General features: G+C 53.0%; 1 protein-coding gene across 7 annotated transcripts in view; it reads right to left on the bottom strand.

Moving 5' to 3' along the window:
- The window catches only part of PNPLA7 (patatin like domain 7, lysophospholipase), a 68,489-nt gene that overhangs the window by 21,133 nt on the left and 24,033 nt on the right, over positions 1–23,323 (bottom strand). For 6 of the 7 annotated variants that reach the window (XM_087869141.1, XM_087869143.1, XM_087869139.1 and 3 more), the window contains 7 exons: positions 15,709–15,786; positions 13,864–14,069; positions 12,429–12,560; positions 11,298–11,421; positions 10,632–10,745; positions 5,827–5,896; positions 1,070–1,219 (listed from right to left, as the gene is read on the bottom strand). In XM_087869141.1, the coding sequence (XP_087725267.1) occupies positions 1,070–1,219; positions 5,827–5,896; positions 10,632–10,745; positions 11,298–11,421; positions 12,429–12,560; positions 13,864–14,069; positions 15,709–15,786 (874 nt within the window). The remainder of the gene's footprint in view (positions 1–1,069; positions 1,220–5,826; positions 5,897–10,631; positions 10,746–11,297; positions 11,422–12,428; positions 12,561–13,863; positions 14,070–15,708; positions 15,787–23,323) is intronic. The other variant, XM_087869142.1, reaches the window with a different exon arrangement.

The following is a 23,323-nucleotide window of genomic DNA, read 5'->3' as shown; positions in this document are numbered from 1 at the left end:
TCTGGACAGAGTGAGTGACGCCAACAGGAGAGGAACAGGATCCCCACAACTGGAGTGTCCGTTATGAGACAGAGACCAAGACTGACAGGTCAGTGGGTGCCTTCTGTGTTTTGAGAATAAGTTTTAAGGACTTAGAGTAGTATCTTCCAATTTTATAAATTAATTTAATTTGGCATTTCATGCTTTCTATTATCAAATGTCTACATCAGGTAGAGAGCATTACCACGTGGTATTAAAACATACACTCTTCTCAGACACTGTTTCATGACAGTAACAGAACACTGACTGTATTTATTATTATGCCATTTTTTAAAAGACAACCCCTACAATTTTCAGTGTAACCACATTACAGGAAATGGATCGACTATTACTATGGTCGCTCACAGGTATATACAAACTTATAAATAAAGTATTAAGACTACAGAACACTTTGGGGCTCATGGGTGGCTCCGTCGGTTGAGTGTCTGACTCTTGGTTTTGGCTCAGGTCATGATCTCAAGATCGTGAAAGCGAGCCCCGCACTGGGTTCCACACTCACTGGGGAGTCTGCTTGAGATTCTCTCTCTCCCTCTACCCCTGCCCTAATAAATAAAACTTATTTAAAAAAAAAAAAGGAATACAGAACACTTTATGATTTTGGGAATTCCTAAGAGTTATCAGGAATTTCAATTTTTTGTTCTTGAATCCCAAAGTTTAATAGCTGTCAGGAATTTGGAAATACTACCCAAGCTCCCTGAACCCAACCGAGGGCATTTTCCACACTGTCAGCCAGCTCCTGCAGCCACTGCAGTGTCCCCATGAGATAGAAGCTCTCCAAGCCACAGGTGCAGGAAAACCCCAACCATCCTGGAGGGACAGCCAGGCGCCCACGAGACCGTGTTTGCCATCAAGACTGTCGGGAGACGCCAGGCGGATGCTCTCCTGCTCCCGTGGCAGCCCTCTCCCCAGCACCCACGAGCCTTAGCTGTTAAGGTAACACTAACTACACTTGCAGAAGAAAGCAGAAGGACCAGGAGAAGCAAGAGGAGGAGGGCTCCAGAGGACCCTGGCGGCCCTGGGCAGGACTTACCGATGGCACTGAGGGCATGCTTGAGCTCCAGGGCAAAGGCAGTGAGGGGCACGTCCTCCGACACAGGCATGATTGCCACCGTGGAGAGGTTGCTGGCGGGGTTCCCCGAGTCCCACTTGCTGCCTGCAGTGTGTAGCCCAAACTGGTGACCTGCAGAGCACAGGGTCGTGTGTCGGGCTAAGGGGCCAGGCTGGCATTGCACAGTCTCTGAGCATCTCTAATTGTTTCTCGACGGCACCAGGACACAGGGGCCTGGGAGAGAGGACGGGGCCCCAGGATTTGCTCCAGGCCTCCATGACCAAAGCGTCTCATGCCCACCCACTGGACCACCCTGCCTTTTCTGCTGAAGTGCCAGAGCCGAGAAACCTCGGAGGGTTAAAATGCTCTGCCAGGTGAGGCCCGCCTCCTACGTTGTTTCCACCACGTGCTCTAGAAACAGTCAGAGCGACCTGGGGGGGCAGCAGCCTGAACCTCTGAGCAACAAGCCAGTGCCGTGAGAGCCTGCTATCCCTGAGACCACAGGGTGTCCTCTAGATGTGGGGCCCAGGAAGCTCAGTGCCGCTCTGGCCCCGAGGCAGCAGGGTCAACCCACAAGGTCACCAGTCAGAGGGTCTGGGGCCCCGAGGCAGCAGGGTCAACCCACAAGGTCACCAGTCAGAGGGTCTGGGCCCCGAGGCAGCAGGGTCAACCCACAAGGTCACCAGTCAGAGGGTCTGGGCCCCGAGGCAGCAGGGTCAACCCACAAGGTCACCAGTCAGAGGGTCTGGGCCCCGAGGCAGCAGGGTCAACCCACAAGGTCACCAGTCAGAGGGTCTGGGGCCCCGAGGCAGCAGGGTCAACCCACAAGGTCACCAGTCAGAGGGTCTGGGCCCCGAGGCAGCAGGGTCAACCCACAAGGTCACCAGTCAGAGGGTCTGGGGCCCCTGAGGCAGCAGGGTCAACCCACAAGGTCACCAGTCAGAGGGTCTGGGCTCCGAGGCAGCAGGGTCAACCCACAAGGTCACCAGTCAGAGGGTCTGGGCCCCGAGGCAGCAGGGTCAACCCACAAGGTCACCAGTCAGAGGGTCTGGGCCCCGAGGCAGCAGGGTCAACCCACAAGGTCACCAGTCAGAGGGTCTGGGGCCCCGAGGCAGCAGGGTCAACCCACAAGGTCACCAGTCAGAGGGTCTGGGCCCCGAGGCAGCAGGGTCAACCCACAAGGTCACCAGTCAGAGGGTCTGGGGCCCCCGAGGCAGCAGGGTCAACCCACAAGGTCACCAGTCAGAGGGTCTGGGCCCTGAGGCAGCAGGGTCAACCCACAAGGTCACCAGTCAGGGTCCTGGGGAGTTTATTTCCAACAATGGTCATTTCTTGGCTAGTAGCACTTCCTATTTTCATGGAGGTGGCCGGCGGCAGGGTAGCCTCACCCTCCTGCCAGCTACATCCCAGGCAGACTCTGGTCTCCTGCAGCCTGGACACACCGAGGGCTCTCTTCCGGCCTCCCTGACTGCCCGCTGCCCCGGCCTGCTCTCTGCTGCTTGCCTGGCCCAGCCAGCTGGCTGCCACAGCCCGACTCCCATGCAGACCCTCCCGACTGCTGAAGTGCGTAGCCAGGCGCGTGCACTGGCCACACCAGAAGGGCCCAGCTCCTCCAAGACAGCGTCCATTTCTGAGTGAGGTAGTGGCAGCTCCTGAGCAGTGCAGTGTGTGTCCCTGCACGGCCTGACCCAGAAACCACAGGGGACGTGGGACAGCAGAGAGAGGAGACAGCACAGAGCTGGTCCGGGGCAGGGAAGGAAAAGGCCGTGAGCTGGTCACTGGGTGCACACAGGGTGGCAGAGGGCCTCTCTGCACCAGTCTTCCCACAGCTTCTCCTCTGCGAAGCCCCTCCTCTCTGTGTTTTCAGAACCCTCCGTCTGAGGCGGAACCAAAGGGGACTCTCTTGCTAGCTTTGCATGGTTCTCTCTTAGCCTTCGCCAGAGGCACTGGGAAGTTCCGGTTCTGGCCAAGAGGGAGATGGGGCAGGCACACACTGCCTAACTGCTGCCAGCAGTTACCAGGAGGCTCAGAAGGGTGCAGAGAGGTGGGCAGATGGGCTGGGGCCTCCACCCCCGGGAAGCACTCCACCAATGCCACCAACACAGTGCTGCCCCTGCCCCTCCCCCGCCACAGCCAGGCAGGCTGCACGCCCTCCCAGCCAGCTGCTGCCTCCAGGGATATTTCCCAGGGCACCCGGCACTAAGCAAGCACTTGCCTGAGGCTGCAGACACAGTGGGGTGGAGCCCCCCAACTCTCCACACCCTGCACCAGAGCGGGAAAATCACAGAGAGAAGAGGGCTGGAGAAGGAATTCTCTAAACCTGGCATGAAGTCCTGGGCTCACCTCTGCGTGGCCCAGCATGAAACCAGCCAGAATCGCATAGTATATAGTACGAATGCCAGCCAGCCTCCACACAGGCTCTGGGGAGCGCACAGTAGGGCAGGCCAGAGTAATACTGCAAAGGCCTTGAGAACTGAACTAACGTTCAAACATAGTCAGGGCCAGGACATGCTCTGGGAATATGAGCACACCAACAGTCTGTTAAAACAGAAGATTTAAAAGAGAACCAGAGTCTCATGACATCATGCCTGACACACAGGACAGAATCCAAAATTACCAGCCACACCAAAAGCCAGGAAAATCTCACCTAGAACAACGGACAAAAGTGACAGCATGTCACAGAATGTGGAGTCACCCGACAGGGTAAGCAGTGCGGCAGCAATCATGACCAGCAACGCAAACGCACAAACACGAGGAAGACAGAGGCCAGAGCCAGCGACCCTGAAGACAGGTCACAGGAAACTATTCCATCTGAACGCTGGAGGAAGGGAAAAACCAGCAGTGCCCCAAAGACCTTGGAAACAATAACGAAGGTCTAGCATTTGTGTCACTGGATTTCTGGAAGAGGATAAAGAGGACAGAGCTGAAAGAATATTTGAAGAAATAAAGGCTGAAAACTTCCCAAGTTTGGTAAAAGACATAAATCTATAGATCCAACAAGATAAGCATTTAGTCTCTAAAAACTAGGGACAACGACAAAGTCTTGAACGCAGCCAGAGAGAAAGGATGGGAAACGGACTTGGGAACAGCCATATCCAGGCTTCTCATCAGAAGCCATGGAGGCTGGAGGCGGCCTGTTCCCAGGTGCCGCGGTGAAGGGGCCGCTGGCAGAGCGGTGCATCCGGCGAACGGATCTTGGGGATGGAGGTGAAACACAGACAGTCTCAGATGAAGGGAATTCGGAGCAGAGGGTCTGGGGCAGCAGACCTGCCCCGAAGGGACCACTGTGAAAGGTGCTTCTTCGGATGGAAGGGCAGGGCTGAAGAACAGCAGAGCGGAACGTACTCTAGACAGTTCTCCTCTCGCGCTTCCAGCATGGCTGCTGGCCGAAAGCACAAGTTCCTGTGCCGCGTGAGGGGTTCACTGAGCACAACCACAGCGTACGGGGGGCCACTCGGGGTGATGGGGCCGGTTGAGGAATGGGAGCTGCGATCCCACGGCAGCTACGGAAAGAACCGTCTGAAGATGAACACCGGAACTACGACCAAAATATAGGAACGGAATACTCAGAAAGGCTGAAGGAACTCGAGAGAAGATGGGAAGAGGATCTGGAGAAGGAAAATGAGAGGGGAGGACAGGAAACGATGCAGTGACAGGCACCTATCCCAGATTGGGAGTAACTGTGCTCAGCACAGATGGTCTGCACACAAACTAAAGACGTGGTCAGATGGGGGGCGCTCAGCGGCTCAGTCAGTGAAGCATCTGCCTTCAGCTCAGGTCATGATCCTGGGGTCCTGGGATCGAGCCCGCTTCGGGGGTCCCTGCTCAGCGGGGAGCCTGCTTCTCCTTCTTCCTCTGTTCTTCCCCCTGCTCATGCTCGCTCTCTCTCTCCTTCTCAAATAAATATATAAAATCTTAAAAAAAGAACACAACAAGTTGTCAGGCGGGATGACAACAACACAACTTGACTATATGCTTTCCACAAAAAACCTGCTTCGAACAGAACCACGCAGGTCAGAGGTGAAATGAAGACACACCACGTGTTGGGCCGTGCCTCCCATGTCCACCCCGGATGTCAGAGTGTGACCTCATTTGGAAATGGCATCTTTGCAGATGTAGTCAACTGAGACGAGCCGTACCAGATTCGAGGGGCACTGCCAGTTTGCTGCTCCCACTGGGCACACTGGCCCAGCCACAGTCCTTCCACAAGACACAGTCTTGTGTCCAGGTCGCTGCCAGAGACACAGGGCTGCAGCGCCCGAGCCGGCCTGGACCTCAGACTATACAGGAACTGACTGGGGAGCGGTGGGATGAGTCAGGGGATTGAAATGAAGTGGAAAAGGGAAACTGAGGGGTGGAGGGCTTGGGGTGGCCAGGTGGGTGCAGGGCTCTGATGAAGGGGTTCTAGCAGAGGGGACCGCAGGCCAAGGCAGTGCAGGTGGTTCCCACTGCTGTTGACCAGGACGGAGGCCACTGAGTACTTCACAAAGCACTTTCTCAGAATCAGAACCAGAAGAGAACACATAAGCTGACCGGGAAAGTCCCAGCACTGGGGAACCGTGTCACCTGTTCAGCACGGGTCAGGCACGGCCTCCCACAAGCACCCTCCAGTGCCAGGTTCAGCTCCACATTCAACGGGGGACCAGGGCTTCCCTCTCACACTGCCCACGCCCAGGCCTGTAGCAGCCACGGGGCAGGAGGGGCCTCTGGCTGGGAGGGCAGGGCTTCCAAGGACACACCTGTCACAGTTCCCTGCTGGAGGCTGCCCAGAATCTTCTCACCCAAGAGATGGATCAGCCGAGTCACAACCTGGGGGCAGAGAAAGAAAGGAGGCCACACATTTAAACCAAGAACAGAAGCACCGTGGATCTGCATTTTCAAAACCACCATGTCTGTAAACCCCTCTGGGCTGAGGGCACTGGTGCGGTTGGCAGGCTGGTCATGGGGACGGGGCCCCAACTCTATGGGATGAGGGGCTGCCCCACAGAGAGCCGCTGGGGGCCAGCAGGTGTGAGGGGCACATGTCCTGTGACCTGGCGCCCGGGCCAGGGTCTCCTTTTACTTCCAGGGAAGGGAAACACCAGGGAAAGCCACGACCACCCCATGGGCAGGCCAGGAAGGGCTTCCACGCAGCCGAGGGAGGGCTCACCACGTGCTCCTGCGGGGGCCTGGCCTGGGCAGGACAAGGGCTGGGTGTTACATCATATCTAGAAACTATTACACGGCTACGTTAACACTGAATTTTTTTTTTTTAAAGATTTTATTTATTTATTCGACAGAGAGACAGCCAGCGAGAGAGGGAACACAGCAGGGGGAGTGGGAGAGGAAGAAGCAGGCTCATAGCGGAGGAGCCTGATGTGGGGCTCGATCCCACAACGCAGGGATCACGCCCTGAGCCGAAGGCAGACGCTCAACGACTGAGCCACCCAGGCGCCCCAACACTGAATTTTTAAGAGTCACAAAGTATTTAAGTTTGGAATGCCAAGATATCTGTAATTTGCTTAAATACTTTTGTATAAAAATGAAGTGAGTTCAATTTTTTGACCACTCAGGGTTACAGCTGACAGAGGATGAAGTGTCTGGGCCGCTCCCTCTGGGGCTCTTGGACGCAGTGCAGGACCACTTTGAAAAGAGAAGCTGCTGTCAGCGTCAGTAAACCCTAAACCGTATCGGAAAGCAGGCTGACGGCACAGATGAGGTCGTTCTGATGCCGCTTCTCCTGCACTCTGCCGCCCAGGCCTCGGTCTCAGGCCGGCCTCCTGACCGTCCACAGCCCCGAGCTCTGGGGCTGAGTCTGGAGGGAGCGGGCTGAGACCTTAGGCTCCAGTACCCAGCGGCCCCTGCAAACCGACTCAGAGAGCCTCTCTTACCCCAGGATGCTGGAGTCAAAAACCCATGCGAGAGGCAAGTCAAACTGTCCCCATTTTAGCACGTGAGACAAAACAGTCTGAGCTGTGACCCAAAACAGAAGGTAGAAAGGAGTCTGGTTTGTTTATAACTAATCTAGCATCAAACTGTTGATTGGAGAGAATTAAAAAAACACCCAACACATTAATATGGAAAATTTTACAATACACAACAGGTGAGGGAAGAGTGCAGTGAACCCCACCCTCCCATCACCTGGCTGTAATCACCTTATTTCACACACACACCCGAAAAAGTTTTGGTTTTTTTTTTTACACCTGAAAGAGTTTGAAGCCAATCCCAAACATAGCATTTTATCTACTAATATCTAAATCTGTTTCTCTAAAAGATAAGAGCCTTTAAAAACATACCCATGATCTAACTGCCACAATTACATATTTACAGTAATTCTAACTAAAGCTAATTTAACAATTAAAAATATAATAAAATAATTCTACATCAAATGAAAAAGGTTCAGAACAAGCCCATGAACACATGAAAAGGCACTCAACACTTTTAGTCCTCAGGGGAATGCAAATTCGCACCCTGATGAGCACCACTTCCTACACGGGAGCAGCTAACATGGAAGGGGTCCCAGCACACAAGTGCCGCCCGTGACGGGCTGTGTAGTGCTGGGGCCCCACCCACGGGGATGGTCGGCAGTTTCTGAAAAAGTTCAACGTAGGTCTACCCTCTGACCCAGCAATGCCACTCTCAGGAAGCCCTGAAGAGAAATGAAAAAATGTGCCACAGAAACATGCACAGCAACCTTTCCATACCAGCCACACGCTGGGAACAGCCTGAATGTCAGGAGGACAGGTGAGCCAGTGCAGTGCGCAGTGGAATACTGGTCTGCAGTAAAAGGAACACACCAACGAGACACAGACCTCAGATATCACACCAAGTAACAGAAGCCAGGCAGAAAACACCGTGTTCTGTACTATTTCATTTATGTGAAATCCAAGAACAGACAGAGAGAGGACAGTGATTGGGGGCAGGGGAAGCTGGCTGGCAGCAGCCCCCCTATGGGGCCCGTTGTGCTGGAGGGCACAGAGCAAGCCTGGGGTCTAGGCAAGGCCAGTATCTGTGGGAGAGCACCCATGAGCCCTGGCTGCTCTGAGTGGTGGTCAGCCCAGCAGTAGCCAGAGAATGAGGGACAAGCAGGCTTGTCCTGGACAAGGCCCTGGGCTCCTGGGAATTTCTGATGGGGAAGTCTGTGGACCCCCAGGGGAGTGGGTATGAGCAGAGGGTCTTTTTATGGGTCCACCAGGGAGCAGCCCTGAAGAAGGAAGGGAAGAACGACGGGGGAGTAAACAGAAGGGGGAATGAACCATGAGAGACTACGGACCCTGGGAAACAAACTGAGGGCTTCAGACGGGAGGGGGGTGGGGGAATGGGATAGGCCGGTAATGGGTAGTAAGGAGGGCACGTATTGCATGGTGCACTGGGTGTTATACGCAAATAGCGAATCATGGAGCATTGCATCAAAAACTAAGGATGGTGACTAACATAACATAATAAAAAATTAAAAAAAATAAAAAGAAGAAGAGGAAGTGGCCTGGCTCACCCTTGCTCCCAGTGACCCCATAGCTCCCAGTGGCCCGCAGACTGGCCCCAGCCACCTCCACAACCATCCTGCCATTCACAGGAGTCTCCCGGGGTTTAGATTTAGGCCCTCACATTTGAACCCAGGTTACCCCACACGCCACAGGCTGGCAGAAGTGCTAGCTGAGGGAGGGAAGAAGGGGGTGGCCCTCCCTAGGTGAGTCTCAGGATAGTGGCTTGGGGCCAGGCTGGGTACTGCCAGGTCTGGCAGGGGCAAGAGCAGCATGGAGCTGGAAGTGGCGGGGTGTGAGGGGATGTCAGCAGCCTAGTGTGGGGTGGTCCTGAGGGAGGGACGGCACACACTTCTAAACAGCTCAGGATAGGAGCAGATGTTCTCACCACTGGAGAGGGAGAGGCTGGCGTGGAAGGGAAGACCGTGGAAGCTCCCGGGCTGGGCCCACTCGGCAGGCCTAGCTCCACCAAAGGGACCAAGGGCTCTAGGCCAGAAACGCATAGGGCACAGCAGAAGGACTCCAAGGGGCCCTCAGGGACCAAATCTGGGGCATGAACATCCAGATGAAAGATGACAGTAAAGGACTATGAACTATCTAACTGGAGCCAGAAATACGGTGGCCTGCCAAGAAGGTATGGCCCTTTCCCTGGGCCAGCTCCCTGTGCCCAGGAGACTAGGCGGCCCACAGGAGAGACTCCTGACGTGCCCCCCCCCGGGCTGCTTCCCCAGGGAAGGCACTCTAAATCACTCACAAAAAGACATCCCTTCCCTGGTTTCCAACTGGAAAGACGTGCCCTGTGACGGAACTGGGCCTGCCCACGTGGGATGCAGCAGGGCCTCCAGCCAAGTCCTGCAGGGGCCCGGCCTCCTTGCAAAGGCGTAGCTTCCCCACTGGCTGTGCCCTTAGGAACCTTGCCGCTAGGACAGGAGGCGGCTCCCTGCAGGGAGCAGGGACACCGCAGGTGCGCAGGGGTCTCGACTCTACCGCCGTCCTGTGGGCTAACATTCCTTCTTTTTTTTTTTTTTTGAAAGATTTTATTTATTTATTTGACACAGAGAGAGAGACAGCCAGCGAGAGAGGGAACACAAGCAGTGGGAGTGGTGAGGAAGAAGCAGGCTCCCAGCGGAGGAGCCCGATGCAGGGGCTCGATCCCATAATGCCAGGATCACGCCTGAGGTGAAGGCAGACGCTTAACGACTGAGCTATCCAGGCGCCCCTAGGCTAACATTCCTTAAACACACCCTAATCAAATCATATTTTTTAGAGTTGATTTACTCATATGTAGAGTATTTGTAGCTATGGCACTAAGAGAAATGACTGAAAGTTTGCTTTTCTGCATTTTTATCAACTTTTGGTATTAAAATTAACTTCATAAAATGAACTGGGGGATTTTCCATGTGTTCTAGAGCAGAGAGGTTTGTGGGACAGGTGCACACGGGGCTGAGGAGGGAAGAACAGGCCATCTCTTCCTCAGGCGGCAGCTCTGCTGCTGACCCTTCTCCAAACCCCTGAGCTCAACGGCTCTCCCCTTTCCCTGGCTGCACTCCTACTACTTTAAAGCAGGGAGGGCAATTCCAGAGACCAGCCATGCTAACTGCCCCAGAAGCAATACAGACTCCCCTCCCTCTGCTGCTGGCTGATGGCCACTGGCCCAAGCTCCGTCTGCCTTCTCCAAATTCCGAGTTCACCTTTCCCGGATGCAGAGCAAGGAAGCCCTGCACTGCGGAAACTACACATTCCTTGTGCTTACTCCTGCCTGTCCTGAGACGCCTCGCTAGTTTTAAACATCACTTGGGACATCACTCGTCTTATGGGATGGGCCAGGCACGCTTCACTCGCTGGGTCCCCAAGTCCCCCTCCTGCCTCCTGGCAGTGCCCAAGTCACCTGTCGCCAGGCCCTTATCCCTACATGCTGGTCCACACGGACACTTCCTTTAAAGCGTGCAACCTGCCTGCTCTAGGTCACTGCAATCTGCACCTCAGTCTGGTACTTAGAAGAACGCAGCCCAGTGTCTGATAATCCTGAGTTCACGGTCTGGACGGGCTGCTGCCTGAAGGCAGGCAGCAACAGCAGCGCTTACCTGTGGGTACCTGCGCTTGATGGATGTCAGGGCTCCTGTCGGAAGCTTGGCCAGTTCCGAGTCCCGAACGGCATGCACCGTGGTCGCCCTGGCCTGGTGGGTGAGCGTCTCCACCTGCAGAAGAGAGGCTGGGGAGACACGGCCATCCTGCTCACGCCCCCCAGCTGGCCGCACTCTGAACCCAACCAGAAGGCAGAGCACATGGCAGCCCTCCTGGAACGTGGCGTACAGGGGGAAACGGGAGAAGGGGCTAGTCTAACCACCCCTCGCTGCTGGAGGAGCATCAGTGAGAGCTTGCAGGAGGGCGTGCTGCCAGCAGCACTGGGACCTGGGGTCAGGCACCAGGAAGAAACCAGGCAGCTGTCCCTCAGCCGGGGCCTCGTCCTACATGCAAGTCTCAGAGGAACCACCTTGAGGAATGTTTTCCTGGCAGGGGAGAAAGGGCTGTTCCAGGTTCCCACCCGGCCAGCTGGCTGCTCTCCCTGGAGACGTTCAGAAGTGATTGCCTGGGTGGGAGCACGCAAGTCACCCCCCGGAAAGGCATGCCCCAGATGAGGGGGGTAGGAGCCCTCCTCAGGTTACCTCCAGGGCTCCCTCCCCCTGCCCATGTAATGGGCTAGTAGTCACCCCAGGGCAGGGCATGGTGAGGAGAGAGCCTGGCCCTACCACACCAATGAGGTCTCCACGGCCATACTCCCCCGCCAGGCGTTTTTTGCCGTCGTCCTTCCGGATCACGGAGCGTAGCCGGCCGCTGAGGACGATGTAGGTGCAGTCTGACTTGTCCCCCTGCCTGCAGGGACAGAGGCTGTCAGGAGCGGAGGGGCAAGGTCAGGAAGCCCTCCACTATTTGAGGTGGGGAAAAAAAAAAAGAATGCAATCTTCCCACTGTATTTTTTTGTTTTGGAAAATATGGTTACTTTTCATTAAAAAATAACACATGCTAGGGGCGCCTGGGTGGCTCAGTCGGTTGGGTGTCTGCCTCCGGCTCAGGTCATGATCCCAGGGTCCTGGGATCGAGTCCCACATCGGGCTCCCTGCTCAGCGGGGAGCCTGCTTCTCCCTCTGCTCCCCGCCCTGCTTGTGCACGCGTGCTCTCTCTCTCAAATAAATAAAATCTTTAAAAAAAAATGAAGTGTTTAAAAAAATACAAATACAAACACAAATGCTAATATGTAAATGGCTTATTGTGATTTTTAAATAAATGATTACATATTTAAAATGTCCTCAGTTTTGGGGCGCCTGGGTGGCACAGCGGTTAAGTGTCTGCCTTCCGCTCAGGGTGTGATCCTGGCGTTATGGGATCGAGCCCCACATCAGGCTCCTCCGCTATGAGCCTGCTTCTCCCTCTCCCACTCCCCCTGCTTGTGTTCCCTCTCTCGCTGGCTCTCTCTCTGTCGAATAAATAAATAAAATCTTTAAAAAGAAAATGTCCTTAGTTTTAATTTTCAATACCATGAAAATCAATAGCTGTAACCCGCATGTGTGTGACCCTGGATGCAGCCGCTGCTGTGACACGGAGCTACGGGTGCCCAGACGAGATCACAGGGAGACGAGACACAGGGAGGGCTCCTACCCCCCTGCACACGAGCACATCCATCAATGCCACTTTAACGTCACCTCTGCTGGGCCATCTCAAACGATAGTGTGGATTTGCAGGGAATGACGTGGAAGGACGCCCGTGAGAAAGCGTGTGACGGGTGTGGTGACCTCAGGGAGCAGAGCTGCCTCTGTCACAGGCACCGTCTCCCCAGCGCAGACAGTGCAGAGGGCAGAGACCTGCACCCCCGCGGGCCCCACCTGTACACTGCGCGCCCGGCCTCCACCTCCATCCAGTCCAGCGCAAAGTCGATCTGCCGCACAAAGGACGACACCCGCTTCACCACGGTGTGCGCGACGCCCAGGACCACAGTCGGCTGCTTCCGCATAATCCTGCCGAGCCGGGCCAGAGTCACTCCTGCACCACCACGGCCTAGAGCCAATCCCACCAGTGCTACCCCTTCCCTCCAGGCCACAGCACTTGAAAGTTGGAAGGACCCACACCCCCCTTTCTCAAACAGTGATGCCATGTAGCACGTGACAGAGACACGGGCCCAGGGCCAGGACAGAGCTCGGTGCCCACTCAGCCATCTGCTCCATCGTGGCCCATGTACACCCAGCGGCCAGCAGCCCTGGGCCCGCCCGCGGAGCCCCCTGCCTGCTGCATCTACCCCACAGATGTGCTCAGAGCACAGGCCTCACATGGGGGCCCAACCCCAGTAGTGGGATGCAAAGTCCCTGCCCCCCGCAATGTGCCATGAAGTCCAGAGTGGCTGGGGAAAGGGGTTGAGAGGGGGCACGAGATTGAAGATGAGGCCGAGAGGTCGGAGGGCAACGACCACGTGTGGTCTTGAGCCAGGAAAGGTGGTGGGTGGATCCTGGGCATGATGGCAGGCTCTGGCCTGCAGGAACACAATGGACTTGGTTCCCTGGTCGCCATGCGTGAACAGGCTGCTGGCGGTGAGGGCAGCAGCAGGGGCGTGGTCAGCTCAGGGGCTGCAGCCGGACTGGGGCCACTCCAGCACTCGGCCCGAGCGATGGGCAGATAAGAGTCACTAGTCACAGAGCAGACAAAAGTGGGAGTGGGAGCAAAGTGGGGAGAAATCTACAGTTCGGCTTTGGTCAACAGATTAAGGAAGCCCCTGAGGCACCCCAGGGGGATGTCAAGACACCAGGCTGACACACAAGCCTGCACTTAGGAGGAAGTTTGTGGGGGAGATATGAATTTGGCACATAAAGGCCCAGGATTGGATGAGATCACTCAGGACACCAGACAATGTCTACAGAGCAAGAGCTGCCGGCAGCAGGAGACTCACACTGTGAGCATGCAGACACACACACAGGGGAGTCAGGCAGGAGACCAGCCTGAGGACATGTCTGGGCCTGGACAGGGTGGACAGGGCTGACGAGGGTCTATGCCCAGGCTTAGGGGTGACGTGGACTGTGTCTTCCTAAAGAGGAGCGGGAGTCCTCCTGGGCTAACCTGCCGTGCGACACCCCTGTCCTGCTACCTCACCCTCGCCCTCACAAGGCACCCCTCGCCCTTGTCCCTGGGACTCCCATCTCAGGCATGAGTAGGGCCAGAGGCAGGACCTGGAGAGGTGCCTGACGTGGGCCCCACCACAGCCACCACCTGCAAAGGAGCCACCCAGGCCGGCCTGGACTCATGGCAGGTCAGGGCCCAGTAGAGACTCACTCATAGAAGTGTGCCTTAGAGATGGAGAGAAAGCTGCAGTCCCTGTTGGCCTTGATGGTGAAGATGAGGGGCTCTCCTGTGAGCACAGCCAGCTGGCCTACCATCTCCCCGGGGCGCACGACGAACAGGCAGGTGTCTTCCTCGCTGTCAATCTTCCGCTGGTACACATGCAGCAGCCCCGAGACCACGAAGAGGATGTTCATGTCCTGACCAAACAAGGGGTGTGGGCTGGAGACCATGGGGGCTCTGCCACAGGCTGGGCTTCTCCTATGCCTGCACTGTCTCATGTCACTATTCCTGGGCCCAGGCTCTCCCAGGAAAAGTGTCAGCAGGGTCCATGGTTTTATCGTTTGATCATCAATCACAGGAGGTCAATTCTTTAGTGGCAGAGGGCCTAGCCTGTGGCAGACGCATACCCCTCCCGCACGTCAGCGGGCCTGTATGGACACACGTGCTGCCAGGCAGCTGCTTCCCAGGCTCTATGGCCCTGCTGCCCAGGTGACAGCCATCCAGAGGCCTCCAGATGTGCTTCCTTCTCTCTCCACATGGCCCTGCTGAGTCTCCCTGACCCTGCACACATCACACGTCTGCCAGGTGTGCCTATGAGACCAGTCTGATGCCAACCTCAACTTACCTGTGTCCATCACCCGGCCTCTCTCCAGACCTGCTCACTCTGCTCTGGTCGGACTGCTCCTCTCTGCTCTGAGCAGGAGGGCCACTGCAAGGCTCTGGGAGGCCCGAGGGCAGAGGCCTGGCCCTCAGGGTCTGGGAGGCCAGGAGCAGACAGGCCGGCTCTATACCCCGTGCCCCCCCGCCACAGCCTCTGAGGGGTCCCCGGGTGCTGTGCACCATGGAAGACCGTAGCGAGGACTGAGGCCAACCAGCAGGCGCGGGCTTTCCTGACCCATGGCCCAGACTAACCAGGCACAAGACAGTCAGCCAGCAGTCTGCTTCCTTTGGAGAAAAGGAAGAGCCTTTCCTGGTCATGGCACAGACAAGAGGGAAGAAGGGGGAGAGGAAGAGGCAGCGACGCTGATGCCTTCAGACAGCCTCAGAAAGTTCCCCGGGGGCCTGATGTCACCCCGCCCCCCAGGCTGGACCTCCACACCTTCCCCATCCAGGGCCCACAGGCTCCTGCTGCCTGGGCACATCTGTCCCCCAAGTCCTGTCCCTGGGTCTGCACAGCCAGCTGGGATCACCTGGACCCTTACGAGACAGGAGTGGAGGGCCCAGGCTCAGTCTGCTCTCCCAACAAGAAAGACCTGTCTCACCAAAGCCGCTCTAAAAGCAAACTAGACAAAACACGGTCCACCACGCTAGTGCCGGAGCCAGAGAAAACCCAACTCCTACAGAGGGAGACACGCAGACCACGCCTGCACCAGGGCAGACGAGCTCCCCGGGGGGCAGACGCTGTGGAGATTATTTTTGCCTGCCCAACAGAAGGCGGCTTTCAGAATGAGAAATAACGTTCATTTCATTAAAAAAAATTATTTTTCATCTGTATTTGGATTTGAGAATTGAGGAAAACAAAAGCATCTCTTCTGCACCTGTGAGATCAGTGATGACTCTCGTACAAATGTACGTACGTGTGCGTCTGTGAGCGTGGACACGTACCCTCCCCCGTGAGAAGGACAGGCTGGGTGATTGGCAACATGTCTGCAGGCACTCCCACAAGCCCGGGGTAAAGAGTGCCCCAGAAACGGGGATGACAGGCCCTGCATCACACGTCCAGCGTGTGCCTAGGCTGGGCCACATGGAGGCCGCCTCCTCAGGGTCCATCCAGCGCTGGTTACAGCACTGGGCAGGCCTGGGTGCCACTCCCTCCAGCTGTGGCCTTTTGCTCACCTGGTCTCCCTGTTTTGACACCACCGTGCCCCCCGGAACATGGAGAAGCGTCACCCGGCCATCCAAGAGCGAGGGGTCCTAAAAACAGGAACGCAGGGGTCAACACAAGGAGGCTGGCCCTGGCCCCCACAAGGAACACGGACACGCGCTCAGACCACCGCCAAGGTGGACCCTGCACAGCCACGCATGGCAATCTGGTACCATCAGCACAGGACACCTAGTCATGGGGCCCTGGGGTCTCTTGAGCTCTACCTCCAGGAGCGCAAGTGGGCTCCCACAGAAAATGGGGAAAAAATGCCCCTGGGTCTCCAGCAGGGGGAGGGAAAGGAAACATTCTGAAGCCCCCAGAGTATTCTGTTCTCCACAGGCCTGCCCTCAGGGGAAACTGCTGGGGTCCATCAGGGCTCCGCTAATCATTGGAAGGGGAGGTGGGGGTGAAACAGAATTACGACCCAGGCACACAGCCCTTGCTGAAGACCGACCAACATGGGCCGCCGCGTACCCTGCTCCCCACGCCTCGCTGCCCCATCACTCAACATCTGTTGACTGCAGTGCCTTCGCTTTCTCTCTTCATTAATTATAAGTTTAATATAACAAATGTCGTTAAAGCAGCAATTCAAAACCATGAATCTTTTCAAAGGTGCACAGGGCTATTACAAGGTCAGCTGGCAGTAATGCAGCTACTATCTGGTACGGATGAAATGCTGGGCTGTGGGGTCAGGGTATGCTGCCATCCCAAGGGAGGAAGACACCCCTTCCCCCATTCCGCCTCTTCAAGCCCAGAGCCCAGAGGGAACCCGAGAAGCCCAGAAAGCAGGCCTGGGAGGTGGCTGTACCCCTGGAAGCCAGGCAGGAGCTACAGATCGGATCCTAGGTCCCACACCCCTGCTGTGCTGGGCTGGCTTCTCAGCTCCCCCTCCATCTGGCCCCAGGTGGGGGCTTCCGTGGCAGCAACTGTGAGGCTGAGGAGGGAATGCGCCCAACCCCAGCGACTCCCTGCCTGGATCACGCTAGAGAAGCAGAGCGAGCCCACGGTTCCTTTGACCAGGGATGTCCTGTCCCGCTATCAAGAAACAGCCACAAGGTACACAAAACGCAGAAGAGAGAGAGCAGCCCCAGAACCAGACTCAGACCTGCCGGGGGTGTTGGAATTCTCAGACCAGAATTTTATGCAACTGTGGTTAAGACAGGCTAAGGGCTCTAAGATGTAGACAGCACACAAGAATAAACAGAGGTAGAAATCCTGAGAACTGAAGAGAGAAGCTGGAGATAAAGACAGGGTGGCAGAAATGAGCCCCTTGATGAGCTCCTTTGCAGACTGGACTCCCCGAGCAGTCTCGACGCTTGAAGACACAGCAACAGAAACCCTGAAATTGAAAAGCAAGCAAGCAAACAAAACTGATAAACACAGAAGAGGATACCCAAGGACGGTGGGACAACGACAAACGTGAAACATATGTGTGATGGGAAGGCCAGGAGGACCCCCCCAAATTAATGTCAGACACCAAACCACAGGCCCAGCCAAGCAGGACAAATGCCAAAAACCCACACCAGGCTTAATTACAGAAAATTAAAGATAGGGGCACCTGGGTGGCTCAGTCGTTAAGCGTCTGCCTTTGGCTCAGGGCGTGATCCCGGCGTTCTGGGATCGAGCCCCACATCAGGCTCCTCTTCTGGGAGCCTGCTTCTTCCTCTCCCATTCCCCCCCCGCTTGTGTTCCCTCTCTCGCTGGCTGTCTCTCTCTCTCTGTCAAATAAATAAATAAAATCTTTAAAAAAAAAAAAAGAAAAGAAAATTAAAGATAAAGATCCTGGAAGAAGCCCGAGGGAAGAAACACTTGACCTAAAGAGGAACAAAGGTAAGAATGATATCCGACTTCTCCTCTGGACGCACAGGAGCAAGAAAAGAGTAAGTCGAATATTTAAAATGTTGAGAGAAAAAAACAACCTAGAATTCTGTACCCAGTGAAATCATCCTTCAAAAGTGCGGGAGCAATAAAGATGTCTAACAAACGAGAACCGGGGACTCGGGTGCCGGCAGACCTGCCTCGCATGATGTTCAAAGAACCCCTTCAGAGAGAAGGAAAATGATAAAGGTCAGAGCCATGGATCTCCATAGAGAAAGAGCACAGGAGAATCCAGCAAAGGCAAAATAAACACTTCCATTGTCCTTCTTCTTTGTTTTTGTTCTTGAAAGATTTTATTTATTAATTTGGCAGAGTGCGAGCGAGCAGAAGCAGGGGGAGCAGTAGGCAGGAGAGGGAGAAGCGGACTTCCCACCATGCAGAGAGCCCAACGTGGGACTCGATCCCAGGACCCCAGAATCACGACCTAAGCTGAAGGCAGACGCTTCACCGACTGAGCCACCCAGGCGCCCCTGTTTTTGTTTTTGTTTTTTTTTTAAGATTTTATTTTTAAGTACTCTCTACACCCAGCGTGGGGCTTGATCTTACAACACTGAGATTAAAAGAGTCACACGCTCCAGGCGCCTCGGGGGTTCAGTGGTTAAGCATCTGCCTTTGGCTCAGGTCATGACCCTGGAGTCCCAGGATCGAGTCTCACATTGGGCTCCCTGCTCTGCAGGGAATCTCTTTCTCCCTCTGACCCTCCCCCAACTCACGCTTTCTCTCTCTCATTCTCTCTCTCAAATAAATAATATCTTAAAAAAAAAAAAAAAAAGAGTCACACACTCCCCTGAGGGTGGCCAGCTGGGCGACCCTCCCTGTCCTTATTCTTAACTGATCTTCAATACAGCAATGCAACAGCAACGCCCGTACTTGGTATGCATGCTACGATGACCCGGGGTGGCAGGTCAGGGTTATGTGGCTCCAAGTTCTCACGCTCTTCAAAGCAGTTTAGTGTTTAAAAGGAAAACTCCCTGTTTCCCTACACACTGAATACGTCCAACCCCACGCAGTGGGCTTTCCCACTCGGGGCAGGTCTCCGGCTCTCTGCGACACCTGCTGGGCAGCCTGCAAGTCAACCCAGTTTTGACCCCACAGGTTAGGGGCTCCGTCCCACCAGACTGCCCCCACTTCAGACGCCAGTCCCAAGTAGAGGGCCCCCAGGGTGCACACAACTGGCTACACAAGGGACTGGCTATGAACTGAAGGTTCCCACAACGCTCTCCTCGAGTTCACAGAACGCAGGGAAACACGCGTGTGCTGTCGCCGGTTTTGTTACATAGAGCACTAGTCAAGAACAGCCCAGTGGAAGTGATGCATAGGGCCGGGTATGGGGGGAGTCGTGGAGCTTCTGTGCCCTCTCTGGGTGCACCACCCTGCCCACGTGGGTGTGTTCACCCACCTGGAAGCTCTCTGAGCCCCGTAGTTTAGGGATTTCTGTGGAGGCGTCATCACGTAGGCGTGATGGATTATTAACTCAGTCTGCAGCCCCTCTCCCGTCTCTGGAGGATGGGGGTAGGGCTGAAAGTGCAAGCTTCTGACTGTGGCTTTGTCTTTTCTGGTGATCAGCCCCGTCCAGAGTCACCTCAGGAGCTGTCAGGAGCCGCGGGCAGAGACCAATACATATATTTCTGATTATGTCTCTGTAATTTGAAAGTGGACTAGGGTTAGGTGTAAATGTGTCTTGCAAATTTAGGGCAACCACTAAAAAAAGTAAAAAAGGAATGTAACAAATTAACTAAAAAAGAAGAAAAAATAGGTCATATAAAACGCCCCATCAAATGACAAAAAGCAGAAGAGTGGTGGACAAAAATAAGAACAGAACACAAGGGCGACAAAGAGAAAACGGTAACCAGTGTGGTAGATAGTAACCCGATTATATCAATAATCACCTAAACATCAATGGTGTGAATGCACCAGTTAAAAGACAAAGATTGTCCGACCAGCTACAACCGCATGTTGTCTCCAAGAAACCCACCTTAAATGTAAAGACACACACAGCTTAAAAGGAGATGAACAGAGAAAGACCATGTTAGCACTAAGCAAAGGCAGCAGAAGCAGCTCTGTTCATTTCAGATGAAGCCTACTCCAGAGAAGGAAGATTAGCAGGGATGACGGGCATCACACAGGGGTCAGTTCTCGAACAGGTAACAACCCGGCACGTGGTGTGTGCGTGCCTGACAGCAGAGCACGAACCTGCATGAGACACAAACTGACAGAAGTGCCGCGGAAGTAGACGGATTCCGTGCAGCGGCAGCGGGCGGCAGAGAATCAGGAAGGGCACAGCGAGCTCAACAGAACCATCCAACAACGGGGCACAATTCATAGCTATAAATTGCTTCGTACAAAAGAGCGGAACACGGTCTTCTCACGTGCAACATTCTCTGAGATAGCCTGCATCTTCTGCCATAAACCCCATCTTCACAAATTTAAGAAAATGCTAATCATACAATGTCTATTCTCAGAGCATGTGGAACGACACTACAAGTCCTAACAGAAAGATAAATGGAAGATCTGAAAATACTTGGAAATTAAACAACCCGCTTCTTTTTTTTTTAAAGATTTTTTTAAGTAATGCTTACACCCATGTGGTGCTTGAACTCAATCCCAACAATCCCAAGGATCAAGAGTTGGACACTCAACCCACTGAGCCACCCAGGCACCCTGAAACAACATACTTTTTTTTTTTTTAAAGATTTTATTTATTTATTTGACAGAGATAGAGACAGCCAGCGAGAGAGGGAACACAAGCAGGGGGAGCGGGAGAGGAAGAAGCAGGCTCACAGCAGAGGAGCCTGATGTGGGGCTCGATCCCATAACGCCGGGATCACGCCCTGAGCCGAGGCAGACGCTTAACCACTGAGCCACCCAGGCGCCCCTGAAACAACATACTTTTTAAAAAAGATTTTTATTTATTTATCTTAGAGAGACAGCGGAGTGGAGGGGCAGAGGGAGAGAAGCAGACTCCTTGCTGAGTGTAGAGCCCTTATCAATAAAATCAGTAAGCCCCTAGCCAGACTAAGAAAGAAAGAAAAAGAGTAAAAATTATTAATATCAGAAATGAAAGAAGGGTCCTGACTATAGATGCCAAGCAAAGGAAAAGGAAAATGAAGGGATACTATGAACAACTGTGTGCTCAGCAACTTGGTACCTACATGAGATGAGCCCACTCCTTGAAAGACACATTCCACCAAAATTCACCGAAAAAAAGAGACTATCTGAATAAGCCTATATCTATTAAGAAATTTAATCAGCAATTACTAACCTTCCAAAACAGAAAGCACCATGCCCATATGGGCTGGTTCACTGGTAGATTCTACCAAATACATAAGGAAGAAATTCTATCAATTCTCTGTAGGGGCACCTGGGTGGCTCAGTCAGTGAAGCCTCTGCCTTCAGCTCAGGTCGTGATCCCCGAGTCCCGGGATTGAGCCCTGTGTCAGATTCTCTTCTCAGCAGGGAGCCTGCTTCTCCCTCTGCCCCCTGCTCCTACTCTCTCTCTCTCTAATAAATAAATAAATAAATAAACAAACAAATAAATAAAATCTTTTAAAAAATTCTCTACGATCTCTTTCAGAAAACAGAAGCAATTCTTCTTAGCTCATTCTATGAGGCCAGCATTTCCCTAACACCAAAACCAGACAAAAACGTTTCTAGAAAAAAAATAGACCAATATCTCTCAGGAACACAAATGCAAAAATTCGCAACAAAGCATTAGCAAATCAAATCAAACAACATATAAAAAGAACTATACACAACAACCAAGTGGGATCTGTCCCAGGTATGCAACGCTGGACCAACATTTGAAAATTAATTAATGTAATTCATCCCATCAACAGACTAAAAAAGAAAAATCACATGGTCATATTAATAGATGCAGAGAAAGCACTTGATAAAATCCAACACCCAGTCATCACAAAAGCTCTCAGTAAACTAGGAAGAGAGCGGAGCTTTCTCAACTTGATAAAGACTATCCTCAAAAAACCTACAGCTCACATCACCTCATCTTAATGATGAGAAACTCGAAGTTTTCCCGCTAAGATCAGGTACAAGGCAAGGATGTCACCTCTCACCACTCTTTTTCAACATTGTACTGGAGGTCTGTGGTAATGCAATAAGGCAGCAAGAAAAGGAAATAAAGGGGCACCCTGGGTGGCTCAGTTGGTTAAGGATCTGCCTTTGGCTCAGGTCATGATCTCAGGTCCTGGGATAGAGCCCCGCACAAGGCTCCACGCTCATCAGGGAGCCTGTTTGTCCCTCTTCTGCACCGCTCATGCTCTCTCTCAAATAAATAAATAGAATCTTAAAAAAAAAAAAAAAAAGGAAAGAAAATATAACGTATACAGATCGGGAAGAAAGACATAAGACCATCTTTGTTCTCAGATGAAGTGATGATCTATGTAGAAAATCCAAAAGAATCAAGAAAAAAACTCCCACAACTAGTAAGCAATTATAGCAAGGCTGCAGGATAAAAGGTTAATACACAAAAGTCAATTGCTTTCCCACATACCAGCAATGAACAAGTGAAAACTGAAATTAAAAATACAACAATATTTACATTAGCATTCACAAAATGAAATACTTATGTATAAACCTAAAAAAATACATGAAAAAACTACAAAACTTTAATGAAATATATCATAAAATAAAGAATTGGAGAAATATTCCATGTTCATGGATAGGAAGACTGAGTATTGTCATGATGTCAGTTTTTCCCAACTTAATCTACAGATTCCATGCAATCCCATCAAATCCCAGCAAGTTATTTTGTAGATATCAATAAACTGACTCTACAGTTTATATGGAGAAGCAAGAGTCCCTGAATAACCAACACTCCAATCCAGAAGAAGAAGAACAAAATTAGAGTCTGACACTCCCTGACTTAGGACTCACTATAAAGCTACAGTTATCAAGACAGTGTGGTATTGGTGAGGTGTTGACAAAGAGATCAGTGGAACAGAACAGAGGACCCAAAAATATAAATGAAGTAAACTGACCTTTGACACGGAGCAATAGCAATAAAATGGAGAAAATATAGCCTTTTCAACAAATGGTATGGGAACAACTGGACATCCACATGCAAAAAATGGATCTAAAGGGGCTCCTGGGTGTCTCAGTCGGTGAAGTGTCTGCCTTCGGCTCAGGTCATGAGCCCAGGGTCCTGGGATCGAGTCCCGCATTGGGCTCCCTGCTCAGCGGGGAGTCTGCTTCTCTCTCTGCCCCTACACCCCGCTAGTACGCACACGCTCTCTCAAAAATAAATAAATAAAATCTTTAAAAAAATGGATCTAGATACAGACCTTATACCCTTCAAAAAAAGGAACCCCAAATGGATCACAGACCTAAGTGCAAAATATAAAATAAAACTCCTAGAAGATAATACAGGAGAAAATCTACGTGATCTTGGGCTGGAAGATGACTTTTTACGTATGACACCAAAGGCATAATCAATGAAGGAACATACCACTGCACACCTGCTGGAATGGACAAAATCCATAAACGTACAGAACACTGACCACGTCAAATGCTGGCGACGCGGGGCAGCAGGAACTGTCGTTGAAGGCTGGGGGACGTGCCACACAGAGCAGCCACTTTGGAACACAGTTTGGTGGTTTCTTGCAAAAACTAAACCTACTTTTACCATAAAATACAGCCCTTGCACCTCTTACTATTTACCCAAATGAGCTGAAAATGTAGGCCCACATGGACATT

Source organism: Ursus americanus, chromosome 18 (assembly GCF_024610735.1).
Source record: "Ursus americanus isolate L20-20 chromosome 18, mUrsAme1.1.p, whole genome shotgun sequence".
In the NCBI taxonomy this organism is placed as follows: Eukaryota; Metazoa; Chordata; class Mammalia; order Carnivora; family Ursidae; genus Ursus; species Ursus americanus.
The sequence above is the reverse complement of the archived record's forward strand: the minus strand, read 5'-3'. Positions and strand labels throughout refer to the sequence as shown.